We start from the raw sequence: 17,472 nt of genomic DNA on the forward strand, positions 1-17,472 counted from the left end.
TTTTTGTGTGAGGACTTTATGCTAGATCACCGGTTAAAGTGTTCCACAGACCACCTAAGGTCCAAGTGTCCACCATTTGGTCTGCAAGCTGACAGTCATCAGGGTAAAGGGACTTTAGTCAAATACGTTAGTCTGTTACATACTCACTTAAGCATTTATTTGTAACTATCAAAGCTGTTTGCCTACATCAGCTACCATTTTTCTGCACCCTACTTCACATTTTCATGTGGAGGTGAATTGCTTGGCTTTTTTGGTTACAACTCTTCCATGAGGACCACTTCTGATAAGACTGGACTGTAGGTTGGTGTACCAGAGTTGTTGTGGTTTCTGGTAGTACTGAGCAGAAAGTAATGCTGGATGTCTTCCAGTTGTGAAGGCAAGGGAGCTTTATGTAATCCTGTAAGTCAGCTGAGCTTGGGTGTCCAAGGCTGACGACTGAGCTTCCTGTCCTCCGCTTTACCTTTTTGTTTGTGCATCTGCAGAAAAAATTTGGACAGTACAGCTGGATACTGTTGTTGACTGCAAAAGTTCTGCTTGGTAGAGACCTTGATGACGCAAGATGACCACCTTCTATGCTGCTGTTCTGCCATGGTGTAAGAATTGCAGATGAAGGTAGCATATCTACTGTAGCCTCTCATTTTTTTTGATTGGTTATCCCTTACCCAGTTCATCACTTTGGTTCAACCTCCACATGATGTCATTGATCAGACACTGACTCTGTGCCTACAATTGTTTAGCTAATTTAAAAAAAAAAAAACAAATGTTACTGTATTAGTTTCTTTCTTAAAGAACACTCTGATATCTTACTGCTTAAATCTTTAAATATTAAATCCTACATGGTGTTTCATCTGAAAGTGTAGAGAGGTTTAATATTTTATCCAGCCAGTCCAAAACCATGGAGAAGTTAGAAGTCTTGTCCCTAGCTTTGCATATTAGAAACCTGAGAGACAAGAAAAGTTAACATTTTTAAACTTGAATTCTGCCAGGAAGAGTGGAGAAAGCACATCAACAAAGAACCCAAAGACTGTCAGAGTACTGAGTGACAGGGCATCCAAGTTCTGCACGTGCCACATTCAGGGCTTTAATTCTGTTAGATTCACTAATTAAAGTGTGCATTATAGTGTACATAAATGTCATGTTGTGCCCAAATGTCCCTGAGCGTCAAAAAAAAAAAACAAACTTTGAATTACAGCATTAAGCAATATGAAAACCACAATGAAGCAGATTTAAAGGGCCACATTTCTTGTAGTGATTCGACTGTAAAACACATTTAACCCTCAGTTCACCCAAATACACCAAACCCCAGACTACACCAATACAATTTAAACAGAAGATGTTGTTCATTCATCTGTTCCTTGAGTTAAACCTCAGTGGTTAAAGCAAAAAATAATTAGGAAGTCCCCAACCCAAACTACAACAATTATAAAGTAAATAGTTCCTTGTCCATTTTGTCTTCTAAAGATTACAGAGCTGAATGTGGGCAAGATGTCAGGAAATGCTCATTCAAGTAAAGGCTTATCTTTGTGAATGTGAATGTAAAACCTGAAGTAGTCAGTAACACAATAGTGCAGTGTAGTCCAAACACCTGCAGAGAAGTCACAAGTGATGCTTTGAAATCTTCTGGTGGAAGCGTAACTAAATAGTTAGCTAGAAATCCAACACTTTTTCCTTCAGTTGTTGACATTTGTCCGTTTGAAAAGTTCCTGAGTGAATGAAATAATCAACTGAGGACAGTGAAGGCACCCTGGTCCAGTATTTAGCTCTGCCAATCTTTTGCTCTGTTACAGCTCACCTCTGATGCGAGAGTTTAAGTCTTCCTGGTCTATCTTGTCAGTCAGTCCATACCAGTGGTGATGTGCCAGTAAAGCCAGGTTACGAGCTGCAATAGCACTCATCTCCATGGCACTGGCTGCCCACTCTATGCCATTTAAGTAGTAGAGTCTGTCATGCAGCACTATTGGTGGAAAGCGATGAGGAGGGCTATAATATGGATAAGCCAGCCAGCGTGTCTCTGAAATGCTGTCCCATGACAAAAATATTTTTTGCAGTTGATCCTGAGTAAGGGGAGCAGGAGAAAACACCTTCCACACATTGGCCTCACTGGCAGGAGGACGCTTGTATTCCGAGGATACAGTCACTGGATCGAGAGAGCTAACACTAGTCACCACTAATTCCTCATGTTCCATGGATACTATCTCTGAAACGGTAAATGCAGATGCAGGTTCTGAAACTCCAAAATAGGATACATTAAGAAGGCCGTGGACAAGTGTTGACACGGTCAGGTGGTAGCGGCCTGGGAACCACATAGGAACTGGAGGATTGAAATTTAAGAAGTTGATATTAGACTTGCCCTGGTGTAGCGGGGCAGCTATAAAAACGAGGTCATAGAGATTGTGGCTTGCCCCCGCTTCGCTAGAATAACTGACTTCATACAAGGAGACGGTACCACCTGCAATACAAAAAAAGCTTGTGTAAGCATGGGTCTGAAATTCTCTTGTGCCCACTCAAATTAGTAGTTAAATCTACCGCAGAACATTAAAAAGATTTAGATGAGAACAGAAAATTCAGCCTGCCAAACTCGCCAGTCCTAGCTACTTAATTCCTCCAAAACAATATCAAGTTGAGTGTTGAAGGTCTATTACAGTAGAACTTCTTTGTAAGTCAGTCAGTCAGTGTCCGTTTTTGTCTAATTGACATAATCTCAAAATAACGTACAGTGAATTCAGAAAGTATGCAGACCCCTTCACTCTGTTGTAGATTTAATTTTAAATTGATAAATTTGCCATTTTTGCCCATCAATCTACACTCAATAATCCATAATAATAAAAAAAACAAGTTTTCAGAAACATTTAATAAAACACAAACGCTCTCATTCATGTAAGTATTCAGGGCACGGCAAATTGTGCTCAGGTGCATCCCATTTGCTTTCATTCTCCTTGAGATGTGTCAAGAACCTGACTTGAGTGCTCCTGTCATAAACTGAATTGACTGGATTTCATTTAGAAAGGCAAATACCCGTGTATAAGGGCCCCACAATTCATGGCTTGGTTTTTTGTCCTGGAGTTCACTATGAAGTCCAAGAAACTCTCTTTAGACCTATGCCTCACCACAATTTGATTGTGGAGATCTGGGCAAGGGTATAGAATCATTTCTAAAGCTCTGAGTGTTCCCAGGAGCACAGTGGCCTTTAAGAATTGTGAGCCAGATGAAATCTGGAACCAGCAGGACTCTGCTAGAGCTGGCCACCCGGGCAAAAAGGACCTTGGTCTGGGAGATGACCAAGAACCCAATGGTCACTCTAACAGTACTTCAGAGATTCTCTGCTGAGATGTGAGAACCTTTCAGAAAGACGACCATCTCAGCAGCACTCCATGTTAGAGTGAGCATTGGGTTCTTGGTCATCTCCCTGACCACAGCACTTTTTATCTAGTTACTCAGTTTGGCTGAACAGCCAACTCTACTAAGATTGCTGGTGGTTCCAAACATCTTCCCTTTTACACTTTGCTCCTTAAAGTTCAAGAAATGCTTTTAAACCCTTGCCCTAATCTGTACCTTCAGCACAGTTTTATCGGAGAGGTCTACAGAGAGATACTTGGACTTCATGGTTTGGCTTTTGTCTTGACATGCAGTGTGAATTGTGGACTTCAGATACACAGGTACTTGTGTGCCTTTTTAAATGATGGCCAGTCGATTCAATTTTCCACAGGTGGACTCCAATCAAGTTCTAGTCACATCACAAGGAGAACCTTTTGAAAACAAGTTCTCACTTTGTCAGTAAGGGTTACTTAGTGTAGACTGATGACCAAAAATAAAGAGCTGGGGTCTGAAGAAGTTTTAAATCCATTGTAAATCATACACATGCACTTTGCAGAATAAGTCAAATTAAATTAGGAGTGGATTCTGCCAGTTGTCCTCTTGATATAAAAAAATAATAATTCTATGCATTTATCAAGCGCTTTTCCAGCTACTCAAAGCGTTTCAGTTAGTGGGGAGCCACTTCATCTATCACTAATGTGCAATGGCAGCCATTTTATGCCAGTATGCTCACCACACATTAGCGGTTTGGTGGTGAAGTGATGAGAGAGATAGCCAATCAGAGACAGGGGATGATTAGGGGGCTGGAATGACTAGGCCGTGGTGGGCAACTGGACATTGGGATACACCCTATTCTTAATGAAGGATGCCCAGGGATCTTTTATGACTACGGAGAGTCAGGACCTCGGTTTTACGTCTCATCCAAAGGACAGCACCATTTTTACAGCACAGTGCCCTTATCATTGCACTGGGATCAACATTCAGACCACAGGGTAAGCACCCCCTGCTGGCCTCAACAACCCATCCAAGTACGGGCCGCTCCAAACATTCTTAGCTTCAGGCGGATGATCTCATCTGAAGTGCATGTGGTATGGCTGCTGGTTATTACTTTACTTCCATACTTGGGGCACAATATTATAATTCTGCAACATTTTGTAATGGTTTAAAATATTGTGTATTGCAATTCAATTCTGGAAAGTGTTGCTATTAATTATTCAACTTTTACTTGTCTGAAGTTAAGGATGAAATAATATACATATAATCAAAAATGTGAGAATTGGCCATATTTAAGAGGAAAAAAACTTTGATCCATTCTCACTTAAAAAAATTGCAAAAACTAAAGTTTCAAGGAGCTCAGCAGTCTACACATTCAGACTGAGAATACTCAATTGTTGTACGTACACACAGGCACATTGTATAAATGTACAGTAGCTCTGGGTGAGTCCTTATTAGATGAAACCTTTCAGACAATAATTGATATTAGAATGTTTCATTTTTAAAAATGTTATTTGAATATATCTAATGTGCATCTAAATTTCAATTAAGCTGCTCTTGTTACTTTAAATTCTATAAAGAAATAATCTGTTTTCAATACTCTACAGTCCTTGAATCAATAGGCCAGTCGTGCTCACCTGCTCTAACGGGCCTGGTCTTGAGGGCAATGGCAGTAACATTGGCAGGAATGAGCGCTGCCTTGCTGTGATACAGCAGTCCTGAGCAGACTAACTTGTTACCTCCTTCAACAGCCCACAATCCTGAGTCTGTACCTGCCAAGGAAACGGCACCTAGATGGCAAAAAAAAACAAAAAAAAACAACATTTAATGATGGTAACCAAAACCCTGGGATTTTCAAAAGTGTCAAAAATAATGACAATGACAACTTGAACAGGTGCCTTTCTGTTGAAAGAATAGCACATATGAACTTTAAAGCTGATGTCACATTACACAACTTCTAGTCGTGGGGTATGTCAGACGGAGCTGCTGATTTAGTCAGCAGACCATATCAATGTACAAGACTGAAAAATCACTGGGCATGTCAAATATAGCAACTGCATGTGGACCTTCCTGCATAGCTGTGCTTACCCGTTTTTGCGACAGCCAATAGCATGCCACCTGCCTGAGCCAGTGCTGTATGTAGGGTTAACAGATACAGTGAGTTCAGCTGTAACCTTTTTTCCATTCTGTTGTGGTACATAAAACACAAGACGCCAGACAGATGAGCTTCTCTTATGTTTTTATTTTGAGTTCTAAAACACCGGCATTCCTTATTCCTCATTGCTGCATTCTGTACATCATACTTCTGGACAACCATTCATTGGTCGCCAACTCTCCTGCTGACAGAGCCCACCAGTACGAGTAAACACAAAATCAAACTGATTTTGTGGGGGCAAGTTGTGGACCAGTTTGAGTGAGTTGGTGGGTATGTCGCATTAACCTTCATGGCAGTGCACCACTAACTGCCTCCGACTTGCTAAGGTTATGCAAATGAAGGATACGATGGTGGAAAAGTCATCTAATGTGACATGGCCTTAAAGGAGCAACTCCTTATTTTAGTCAATGGCAAGCTAATTATCAAGGCCAATTTAAACTGTTAAAATTGCATTAAAAAGGTTTGTTTTTAAATATATTCACAATATCATCACTTTTAAAACAATGTAAGTCCATCCATTGTCAAGAAGGAGCCTGCAGCTTACCAGCTGCCTTGCTATAGATGATGTCTGGCTCAGGCTAAAGAGCGGATTTTGATGATCATGGTCCAAAAAAGAGATAAAAGACCAGAAAATTCCTTATCAAGAATTAGTAAAATTATACAACAATTTAGAATAAAAAAAAGTCAGCAAAAGGCAGAAAAAGGCATTAGCACAACTCTGCTGGAAAGTCGTCACTCAATTGGTAAATGTGACATGGGCAGTGATTTTCAGTCGTTTAAACTGACGTGATCCGGCAATGCGATCTGCAACTGTGGTTGGCAAGTCTGATATAACCCACCACTAGAAGTCACATCAGCTTTCGCCACGTCTGTACGTTCCCTGATCAATCACAATTACCTACAAATGCGTTCATCTTGATGCTCTGCCCATAGTTCACCCTCATAATAGGTGTGACAATTTCATTCATAAACTGCTGTGAGAATCCAACTTTCTGCATCGCTTGGTCCAAAGTTTCATTAAACATGTTGAGAAACTCATCTCTCGCCATTGAGTGAAATAGTCTCTCCACACTAGAGAAAGAGTAGCCGTACTGCTGATACTGGTAAATCCTAAAAAACAAATTTAAAAATAAGAAAAACTAAATTTTACTTGATTTAATTTAATGCTTATAGGCAACATGCGTTCAAATACAGACAATTGCTTATTAAATAATTCTTCACAGAAAATGACCTGGCATGTGTTTTGTATGCTCAGAGGGAGACAGAGACATTACCTCATAAATTTATCCAGAATTGCTTCCACCCACATTTGCATACGGAGAAAATTAAGACCATAACGCCAAAGTATCTTGATGAAGTTGATAATGAACCAGTCGCTTTCCTGGAAAACTAGTTCTTTACCATTGAAAATGCCTATACGGGAAGGTACAGTGCGACGCTGTGCCAAGCCTGGGTGAAAAACAGTTCAAATTAAAACATAAAACTAGAAATCAACACTGATATTTTGTTTAGGGTTCTTTGCAATACATTACAATAAACACAAACAAAAAAAAGACAAAAGACTGGTACACACCAAGATCATCTATAAATTGTTTCATGTGAAGGTTCAGAGGATGAATGACTGATCCTCCCGTTTCAAAATCTTTTCCACCAAAATGAGCTGTATCCAAGCGCCCGCCAACCTTGCCACCTTCAAATACATCAATCTGTACTTGGGGACCAAATTCTTTCCGTAAGAAGGCGGCTGTCGCAGCACCACCGATCCCAGCTCCTACAATGGCTGTAAATACAAGCAGCAACAAGAGACAGAAAGAGTATTAACTGAAGGGTGTATGGAATATACAGGAGAGTGAAAAGACTAATTATTGGATGTACACTGAAGCCAGTGCAACTTAAATAATATTAAAAAAACATGCAGGTTATACATTTGCAATTCTTAGGGCTGTAGCCCTTCAAAACAAGGATTATTCATATTGTTATATTTTGTGCATATGTTTTACTGGAAAAGGAGCTTTTAGCGTGCAATCAAAAACAGATTTGAAAAAGTCTTCTGCATGGATTCTCTATATGTACAGGATCAAGCCTGACAAAAAGACTAAAACCTTGGAAAGGATGCTAGTTCACTGCAAAACTCACTCATTCTTTCTTGGGCAATTCTGAATCATCCACGAGCATAATTTACAAATCTGGGGTAGGGAAAGGAAACCTTACAACACATATGAACATGAGAAAGAAAAACAAAAAAACAAGAAACAAACCATAACTGAGCAAGAAGACTTCACGAGCTGTGTGTTGATATGTATAACAACTACCCTTCTGTGCTGACCAATAATGTACAGTATAGGCCGATTGTCCCCTTCTTTGCTTTATCAAATCTCAGTGTGCTGCTAGATGGCACATTTGACTCAAGGTGTATAACAGTTTTCACAGCACCTAAGCTTTTAAATTCTGAGCAATATGCTTATTTCAGTTTGGTCCACAAAAGATTATAACTACAGGTAGAAAAACAGCATTGTATGGGCAGTTATATCTGAGAAATTCAATGTAGCTTACATTAATCTGAATGGCCATACGTGAAGAAAAGTACAAGAAAAGCAGAGAGCAAGCAACTGCATACTGCAACTGTACATATTGCCAAAGATGACAATTCAACAGACTGAAAAAATGCAAACTTAAAACAAAACTTTTAATTAAATGCATCATTAAAAAGACATCTTATTCTCATCTATTGTGTTATACAACTGCATTCTGTAAAAAAACAAACAAAAAAACAAAACAAAACAAACTACTAATAAAATCAGGTAATGCTGAGCTCCTCAGATTGAAATTGCCCTCTTTTTTTTTTATCCAAAACCAGATTCCTATCATATCCACAGAAAAAAAGTCAAACTAAAGTGCCAATCAACCAAATTGTTATTTAATTTGACCAGTGTTTAAAACATTAGCTTCAACAAAAAAGCAAACAACATTGAGTTCGGGAAAATGTATAAAGATAATTTAACAAGTAAACGCCCCTTTGTAACATAACTTCCTTTCCATAATAAAAGCACATGAAATGATAACAAGTGCAGATTTATTTTGTTATCTTCTTACTGTTTCAAATCCAAATCTGCGGCTTTTACTTTTTAGTCCTCTCATCCTAGGTCAGGTGCCAATGCTCTGTCTGTGGCGATATATAAACCCAGAATGAAGTTTCATTTGTTTTCTCTCTTCTTCATTCATCCATTTTCCAAACCTACTTATCCTGAGCACAGTGATGCCCCTTCACTTGAAACTTTCCGCAATTCTTCCTATTTTACTGCACTAGGAATGGCACTATTGCATATTATATTTAAATTGTAACTGCATTTGTTACAATTGTTACAATGTGGACTGGTACCACATTCATGGTTGGTTAGTGCCTTAAAACAGACACTGTATTTCTTTTTGATTCAATTGCACACATTAAATTCTATATTTCACTCAATCACAGCTTATTTCATATAGCACCATTACAAGAATACACGATCACAAGTTCTTTACATATCAGGCAAGAATAAATTCAAAAATATTCAAAAAAAAAAAAAAAAAAAGACTTGATACTGCAATCACTTATTCTATTCTTGCGGTGAACGCATATCAGGTATACTATTCCAACATTTTTCTGGTATCTCTGTTGCAGTTTTGCTTTTATTTGTTGTAGCCATTTTTAGTTTATTATACTCATATTAATTTCACTATTAGATAGATAGATATTTATTGTCATTGTCACTTTTACAAAGGAACAACGAAATTGAAGGTGCAGTCGACTCAGTGTGAGGCATAAGAGTTAAAAAATCAAGAAGAGAGAAAATAATAACAAACCAAATAGTAGTAAAAGTACTTCACAAAATATACAAATTGCACTTGTTATATATACAAATTGCACTGGTTAAATGTACATGGTTAAATGGTTGACTTAAGGTCTATATTGCACATTGGGAGAATGATATGGAGCAGTTTTATTCTGAGTTCAGGGCCATGATTATTTTTAAGGCAGTTTGTCCTGGTTTTCATTGCTCTGTATCTCTTGCCCGATGGCAAAAGCTGGAAGAGGCAATGGCCGGGATGTGATGAATTCTGTGAAATGTCTATTGCTTTTTTGCGGCACCGGGAGGTGTAGATTTGTTCCAGAGTGGGGAGAATACAGCCAATTGTTCTCTCCGCTGTCCTGATGACCCTGTGGAGCGCTTTCTTTTCTGAGGAAGTGCAGCTACCGTACCATAAACACAGTCTGTACGTGAGCACACTCTCGATGGAACAGTGATAAAAGGCAAGGAGCAGATTTTTGAGGTGGTTCTTTCTGAGGATTCTCAGACAATACAGTCTCTGCTGCACCTTCTTCAGCAGCTCCTTGGTGTTGGCACTCCAGGTCAGGTCATCCTCCAGTTCAATGCCCAGAAACCTGAACACCGGGACCCTCTCCACACAGGCCCCGCCAATGATGAGTGGCTGGATGTCAGTTTTGTTTTTTCTAAAGTCAATAACAAGCTCCAACATTTTTGTGGTGTTGAGGAGCAGGTTATTGACTCTGCACCACTCTGACAGCCGCTCCACCTCGTCCCTGTATGCCAGCTCACCCTCCTTGCCCGAGATGAGTCCGACCACTGTCGTGTCATCCATGAACTTTATGATCTTGTTGCTATGGTGAGTGACCAGAAAGGAAGTCCAGTGTCCAACTGCAGGTGAGTGATGGAAGTCCCAGATCTGCCACTTTGGACACCAGTCGTTGTGGGAGGGTGGTGTTAAACACCGAGCTGAAGTCCACAAAGAGCAGTCTGGCGTAACTCCCCTGTTGCTCCAGGTGGGTCAGGGCAGCATGAAGGACTGTGGCCACAGCATCCTCCGTGGATCTCTTTGCTTTAAAAGCAAATTGAAATGGCTCCAGGTCTGCTGGTAGGCAGGCGATGATATGACTCCGCACCAGTTTCTCAAAGCACTTCATGATGACAGATGTGAGTGTCACTGGGCGGAAATCATTCAGACTGTTCGTGGTGGATTTTTTCGCCAGCAGAACAATGCTGGACAACTTGAGGCAGGATGGCACAGTGGCCTGGGACAGGGACTGGTTGAAAATGCTAGTGAAGATTCCAGCCAGTTGATCCACACAGTCTTTCAGCACTGTCCAGCCACATCGTTGGGTCCTGCAGCCTTCCTTGGGTTCACCTTCCTCATCACCCACCTCACCTCGCACTCTTCCACCGCAAGTATGTTGCTGTTGTGAACAGGCGGCTGTGATAGAGCTGCTGTTGGTGTCGCCTCAAAAGTGGGTAAAGAAGACTTTCAGCTCCTCTGCTAGAGAAGCGTCTCCTTCAGTGGACGAGGAGTTGCTGGATTTGTAGCCGGTGATGTGCTGGACACCCTGCCACACCTGCCTGGTGTTGTTGCTGCTCAGATAGTCATCTATCCTCCGTCTGTACGCTGCCTAGGCCTCTCAGATGCCTCTCTTCAGGTTCACTCTGGCTATACTGTAAAAAGCCCCATCCCCAGACCTGAAAGCAGTATTCCAGCAGACTCTGGACCTCCCTCGTCATCCAGGGCTTCCTGTTGGGATAAATCCTTATGCGTCTGTCCATGGTGACGTCGTCCGTGCAGAACCTGATATAATCCAGGACTGCCATAGTGTGGTTCTCCAAGTCTTGGTGATCAAAAACCTCCCAGTCGGTTCTCTGGAAGCAGTCCTACAACTGTCGGAAGGCCTCCTCAGGCCATATGGTAACAGTCCTGGTCATAGTGGGAGCTTAGTTTCCTGATTTGATACTGTATTAAATTCTTTTTTACTCTTTACAGAGCCACATGATCTTTGTAAGAATTTAGTGCTGTACTGTAACATGAAATGAACTGATTTTTATGGATTTATTGTTTTTTGAAGAGAAAACAGTATCAGCAGCTTACATTATTAGAATGTTATGTCAAGAAATGTTATAAGCACAGTTCAGTCAGGATCAGGGCCTTCACTTTAATAGAAATATAGAGTGGACCCTAAAACCAAGTTACTTTAATATTATTAAAGTATGATCCTGTTCATTTTAAACAGTTCTATTTGACACTGCACTGCCACATAAGACATTTGGGAATTTCAGGAGATGCGACTTCAGTTCATCTAAGATGGCTTGGGTGGGTTTTGTTGAATGCAACCAGAAACACTGCTCCATTCCTTTTGGCATGGTCAGTATGCTAAAAACTGGTATGGACTGGTTCCGAAAATACTTCTATGAAAATCACACTTTAGTGATACCACATGATTTTGCAATACAACCAATTGTACTGTACACTAATATACAATCAAATACATTATATTTATTATATACATTAATAAATTGATAGGAAAATGAACTGGAAAATGAAACAAATTAACAAGCATTTGTGTTCATGTGCACATGTATATTTAAATAAATTGTGTACCTCAAAAACTACTCATGGAAAACGTTCACAAATCAATAGGCATTGTCCCATGACTAAATGGAGCCAACTCTGAAAACCCTGGTTAGATTAATCAATTTCTACAATAAGTTATCACTTGACATAGGTCAAACTGTTCTTGAAGGATCTGGGATAAGATCCAGACAAACACCTAGGCCTTAAGCCTGGAAATAGGTAAACATTATGCAATGTGTTTGAAGAGGCTAGGTCATCGTTTTCATTCTAAGGGCACATCCTCTGAGATGATGACAATAATAATAATAAATGTATATAGCACGGGAGACAAGCACAGATATTTGGGATGAGCTCAAAGTAGAGCAGCTGCTTCTCTGCATCGAAAGAAGCCAGTTGAGGTGGTTCAGGCATCTGATAAGGGTGCCCACTGGAGAGGTATGTCAGACATGACCAACTAGGAGGAGACTTTGGGGCAGACCAAGGACATGCTGGTGGTATTATATCTCTTCACTGGCCTGGAAAAGCCTCGGTACCCCCTGGAGGAATTGCTGTTGGTGGCAGGAAACAGGAATATCTGGGGATCATTGTTTAGACTGCTCCCCCCATGACCCGGATTCAAATAAGTGGCAGAAAATGGATGGATGGATGTAATTTTCTTTGGACATTATCCTTGTACATACTGTATGTCTTGATGTTTAGGTTAGATTTCATGGACTGCACTGGTCCTAAAACTTTGTCTTTCCTAGGATGTGGTCATCCAGAAGCTCTACACAATGCAAAAAAGTATAATTTTAAGACAAATTCTTATTTAAGACTTTAGATCTTTCACACATACACCTCATTTAAAATCCTGCTTTTCTCAACATTGTTTATTACTGACGATTTATTTAAAACTTATTTTTTTAAGTCACTATATATGTACTGTTTGGATTTCTTAATTATAACACAAGTAATGAAAGACAGGCATATATTGTTAACCTGATATTAATATGTACATAGGTGTGAAGTTTCCAATAAGAACCTTCTTTAAACTGTTTTTTGTAGGTATTGTGAAATGTATGTGAAAGCTATGCAATTCTAGACAAACAAAAAAGATATTGTAAAAGTCTGTAGTGAAGTCAGGGTCTTAGTATAATATTTACAGTACTAGGGTGTTGTACCGTGTTAGACATTATGGATGTAGTGAGAAGTTAAGCAAAATGACAACTTTTATTGGCTTACTTACATCTTGCCTGAAGAAGGGGCCCAAGCTGCCTCAAAAGCCTGCATATTGTAAACTTTCTAGTTATCCAATAAAAGGAGTCATTATGCTTAACTTCTCCCTATAATGTTTATTATCATTTCAAATTATTATTCCCTGGAAATTTGCTTTATACAGAACGAAACAAAATTTTCTGTGCACTTTGAAATGTTATATTCAATCAATGGAAAATAATTTAGCTGAGGTTGGCAGTGTGGTGGCCTTGATATTTGATAGTTCGAGTGTCCAAAGTTTACAATCCCAGCACAGTCACTTTGCCTGTTTGCATTTTGTGCATTTTTTTTTCCTCTTGGTACTCTGGTTTTCCTTCCTCATTCTCAAACAAGCGTCTTCATTTAAATGCTGGTTGTAAATGGTAGATACAGACGTGAGTGGGCCCAAAGCCTGTAACACAATGTTCCGTGACCCTCTACGGTAGGGGTTCTCAAACTCGGTCCTGGGGGCTCACCGTGGCTTCAGGTTTTTGTTTCAACCAGATTCATAATCAGAGACAACAGCTGATAGGTGATAGGTGGTGTAACGTCAAAGTCTCCACTTGCTGCAGGGACATCGAACTGTTGGACGTAAGTTTGCATCCCTATTACTTGCCCAGAGAGTTTGGACACGTCATTGTTGTTATCGTGTACATCCCTCCTCGGGCAGACGTGGAGACAACGAGTGACATCATCCATTCTGCTGTTGCTAAGTTACAAACGCAGCACCCTGAGGCGATTGTGCTAATCGCTGGAGACTTTAACCATGTGACACTGGACAAAACATTACCTGCCTTCTCCCAGTATGTGGACTGTAACACCCGGGGAAATAATATTATTGATTTACTGTATGCAAACGTTAAAGACGCATACAGTGCCACCCCGCTGCCTGCTCTTGGGAAAGCAGATCATAACCTGGTTCTGCTTCAGCCTCACTACAAACCAAGAGTGAGGGTCCTACCTACAACCACACGCTCATTCAGGAAGTGGTCACCTGAGGCAGAGCAGGCTCTGAGAGACTGCTTTGGAACTACAGACTGGGATATCCTGCAGGGATCACATAGTGAGAACATTGAGGAAGTTGTTGACTGCACTACTGACTACACCAACTTCTGTATGAACATTGTAGTTCCAGTAAGAACTGTACGCTGCTATGCTAACAACAAGCCATGGATTACAAGTGACATCAAGGTCCTTTTGAACCAAAAGAAAAGGGCTTTTAAAGGCAGTGATCAGCATGAGCTCAAACGCATGCAGAAGGAACTCCGAGTCAAGCTCAGGGCGGCAAAGGAGCAGTACAGGAGAAAGCTGGAGCAGAAGTTGCAGAATAACAGCATGAAGGAAGTGTGGGATGGGATGAAGATCATCACTGGCTGCAGCTCGAAGCGGGGTACCACCATCGAGAGAGATGTGAAGAGAGCAAACCAAATGAACAACTTCTTTAACAGGTTTGACCACCCTAACCCACTCTCACTCTCACCTCGGAGTACTGCACTCTCCACACATCCTTCTGCTGATACCAGCATAGGAGAGACATCCCCAACCATAATTACAACAGCGCAGGTGAGCAGAGAGCTGAGGAGACTTCGTGCCAGCAAAGCAGCGGGTCCAGATGGAGTATCGCCACGACTGCTGAAGGTCTGTGCATCGGAGCTGGAGGGTCCTCTACAGCGCATCTTCAACCTGAGCCTGGAACAGGGGAGAGTCCCGAGGCTTTGGAAAACATCTTGCATCACCCCAGACCCAAAGGTATCACGTCCTAGTGAGCTGAATGACTTCCGGCCTGTTGCTCTGACATCACATGTGATGAAGACCATGGAGAGGCTGCTGCTTCACCACCTAAGGCCACAGGTTCAACACGCCCTCAACCCTCTGCAGTTTGCATATCAGGAGAAGGTGGGAGCGGAGGATGCCATCATCTATATGCTACACCGATCCCTCTCCCACTTGGACAGAGGAAATGGTGCTGTAAGAATTATGTTTCTAGACTTCTCTAGTGCCTTCAACACAATACAACCTCTGCTCCTTAGGGACAAGCTGACAGAGATGGGAGTAAATTAAAACATGGTGGCATGGATCGTCAACTATCTTAAAGACAGACCTCAGTATGTGCATCTTGGGAACTGCACGTCTGACATTGTGGTCAGCAACACAGGAGCGCCACAGGGGACTGCACTTTCTCCGGTCCTGTTCAGCCTATATACATCGGACTTCCAATACAACTCGGAGTCCTGCCACGTGCAAAAGTTCGCTGACGACACTGCTATCGTGGGCTGCATCAAGAGTGGGCAGGAGGAGGAGTATAGGGACCTAATCAATGACTTTGTTAAATGGTGCGACTCAAATCACCTACACCTGAACACCAGCAAAACCAAGGAGCTGGTGGTGGATTTTAGGAGGCCCAGACCCCTCATGGACCCCGTGATCATCAGAGGTGACTGTGTGCAGATGGTGCAGACCTATAAATACCTGGGAGTGCAGCTGGATGATAAATTAGACTGGACTGCCAATACTGATGCTCTGTGTAAGAAAGGACAGAGTTGGTTATACTTCCTTAGAAGGCTGGCGTCCTTCAACATCTGCAATAAGATGCTGCAGATGTTCTATCAGACGGTTGTGGCGAGCGCCCTCTTCTACGCGGTGGTGTGCTGGGGAGGCAGCATTAAGAAGAAAGACGCCTCACGCTTGGACAAACTGGTGAGGAAGGCAGGCTCTATTGCTGGCATGGAGCTGGACAGTTTGACATCTGTAGCAGAGCAACGAGCGCAGGCTCCTATCAGTTATGGAAAATCCACTGCATCCACTAAACAGTGTCATCTCCAGACAGAAGAGCAGCTTCAGCGACAGACTGCTGTCACTGTCCTGCTCCACTGACAGACTGAGAAGATCGTTCCTCCCCCAAACTATGCAACTCTTCAATTCCACCCGGTTGGGGGGGAAGTAAACATTAACATTATACATAGTTATTGTCTGTTTTTACCTGCATTATTATCAATCTTTAATATTGTTTTTTGTATCAGTAAGGTGCTGCTGGAGTATGTGAATTTCACCTTGGGATTAATAAAGTATCTATCTATAACACTGATCTTATTTAATTAGATAATATTTTATTTCTGTTATCTTATTCTACCTTCAGACAAGCGCAGCAGCATGATTTTTACATTTATAAGATATTTAGAAATATTTATATTTTGCTATTGATTTAAATGCTTAACTCTGTTTTGTGATTTCATTATATGTTGCCCTTTCTCTGTGCAGTTTATCCCCTTCATTGTAACTTAACAATTAAAAACAAGCAGAGCAGACACCCAGGCAAAAAACACTAAATAATCAAAGTCTACAACTACTTTAGCGTCAGCCCCACTAATTAGTAAATAATGGATTAATTTAACAATAACCTGGAAAAGTAGAATGAAAATCAAGATGAAATTATTGTTAAAAAGAAAAAAAATACATTATTCCCGTAGAACTACTTAGTACATTAATTAATTTATTTATTTTAAACCAAACACAGTTTTCTAATTTGTATGTTGTTCCCAAAACACAAAACCTGAGAAATAACAGTTCGCTTAAATTAGCCCAGGAATCCAATTAAACACAGAAGCTGGTTGGAACAACAAACCTGCAGCTAGAGGGGGTCCCCAGGACCGAGTTTGACAACCACTGCTCTACGGGACCGAGTGGGGTGAACTACAGTAAAATGTATTATTATTACTACTGAGTAAATTGAAACGAGAAGCGGCACTTGCTGCGTATGGGACTTTCACTGTGTTGTCTAAAAGTAAAGGAAAGGAAACTCGTTAAAATCGGCGAAAAGCCACCGTGCCAGGCTGTTATGCTTAACCCAGCAGTGCAATTCTTTCCAATGTGTTATAAATTAACAGTCAACAGCGCATACACACAATTAATGGGTCTCTTCAAAAACTACCGCGGGAATTAAATACGAGAGACTCGCGGACTGCGATTGCGGCCAAGCGTTGTGACCCGGAAGACGCAGCGCTCTCACCTATCCTCCCGGGTGGCTGTCGGAGCTCCGGGGCTGACGCCAGTCCCCTCCTGTTGGCCAGATACAGACTGAGGACAAGCAGCCAGGGAGCAGCATGTCGCCTTGCTCCTGTTGTGAATTTCCAGAGGATCATCATGCTTCGTAGGGATGACAGTTTGGTTTTAAATCTCAGCGCTGTTCTGATATTAAGCACCCCAGCGATTCCAGTCGTCGTTCCCTACGCGTCAGCACTTCGCTGGTGCCCTTTGGAATTCAATCGAGCGGTTAAACCGGCTTCCTCCGACGGCTTCATGATAACAACGAGCGCGCATTGGAGTAACAATAATGGACTTCAAGCATTTATGGCTTTCGGTGAGTAGCGCCCCCTTGCTGT

The 17,472-nt window shown here is 41.3% G+C and overlaps 2 protein-coding genes across 2 annotated transcripts in view; one reads left to right on the plus strand and one right to left on the minus strand.

Moving 5' to 3' along the window:
* fam136a (family with sequence similarity 136 member A) overlaps window positions 1-17,472 on the plus strand; it is a 429,951-nt gene that overhangs the window by 22,491 nt on the left and 389,988 nt on the right. The window lies entirely within an intron of this gene.
* pcyox1 (prenylcysteine oxidase 1) lies at window positions 1,028-17,391 on the minus strand. The gene is made up of 6 exons (XM_028798397.2): window positions 17,100-17,391; window positions 7,038-7,244; window positions 6,739-6,913; window positions 6,363-6,574; window positions 4,947-5,099; window positions 1,028-2,449 (listed from the first exon to the last, which is right to left on the minus strand). The coding sequence occupies exons 1-6, from the start codon at window positions 17,233-17,235 to the stop codon at window positions 1,782-1,784; spliced, it is 1,551 nt and encodes a 516-aa protein (XP_028654230.1). The 5' UTR covers window positions 17,236-17,391; the 3' UTR covers window positions 1,028-1,781.

Source organism: Erpetoichthys calabaricus, chromosome 1 (genome assembly GCF_900747795.2).
Source record: "Erpetoichthys calabaricus chromosome 1, fErpCal1.3, whole genome shotgun sequence".
NCBI classification, from domain to species: Eukaryota; Metazoa; Chordata; class Cladistia; order Polypteriformes; family Polypteridae; genus Erpetoichthys; species Erpetoichthys calabaricus.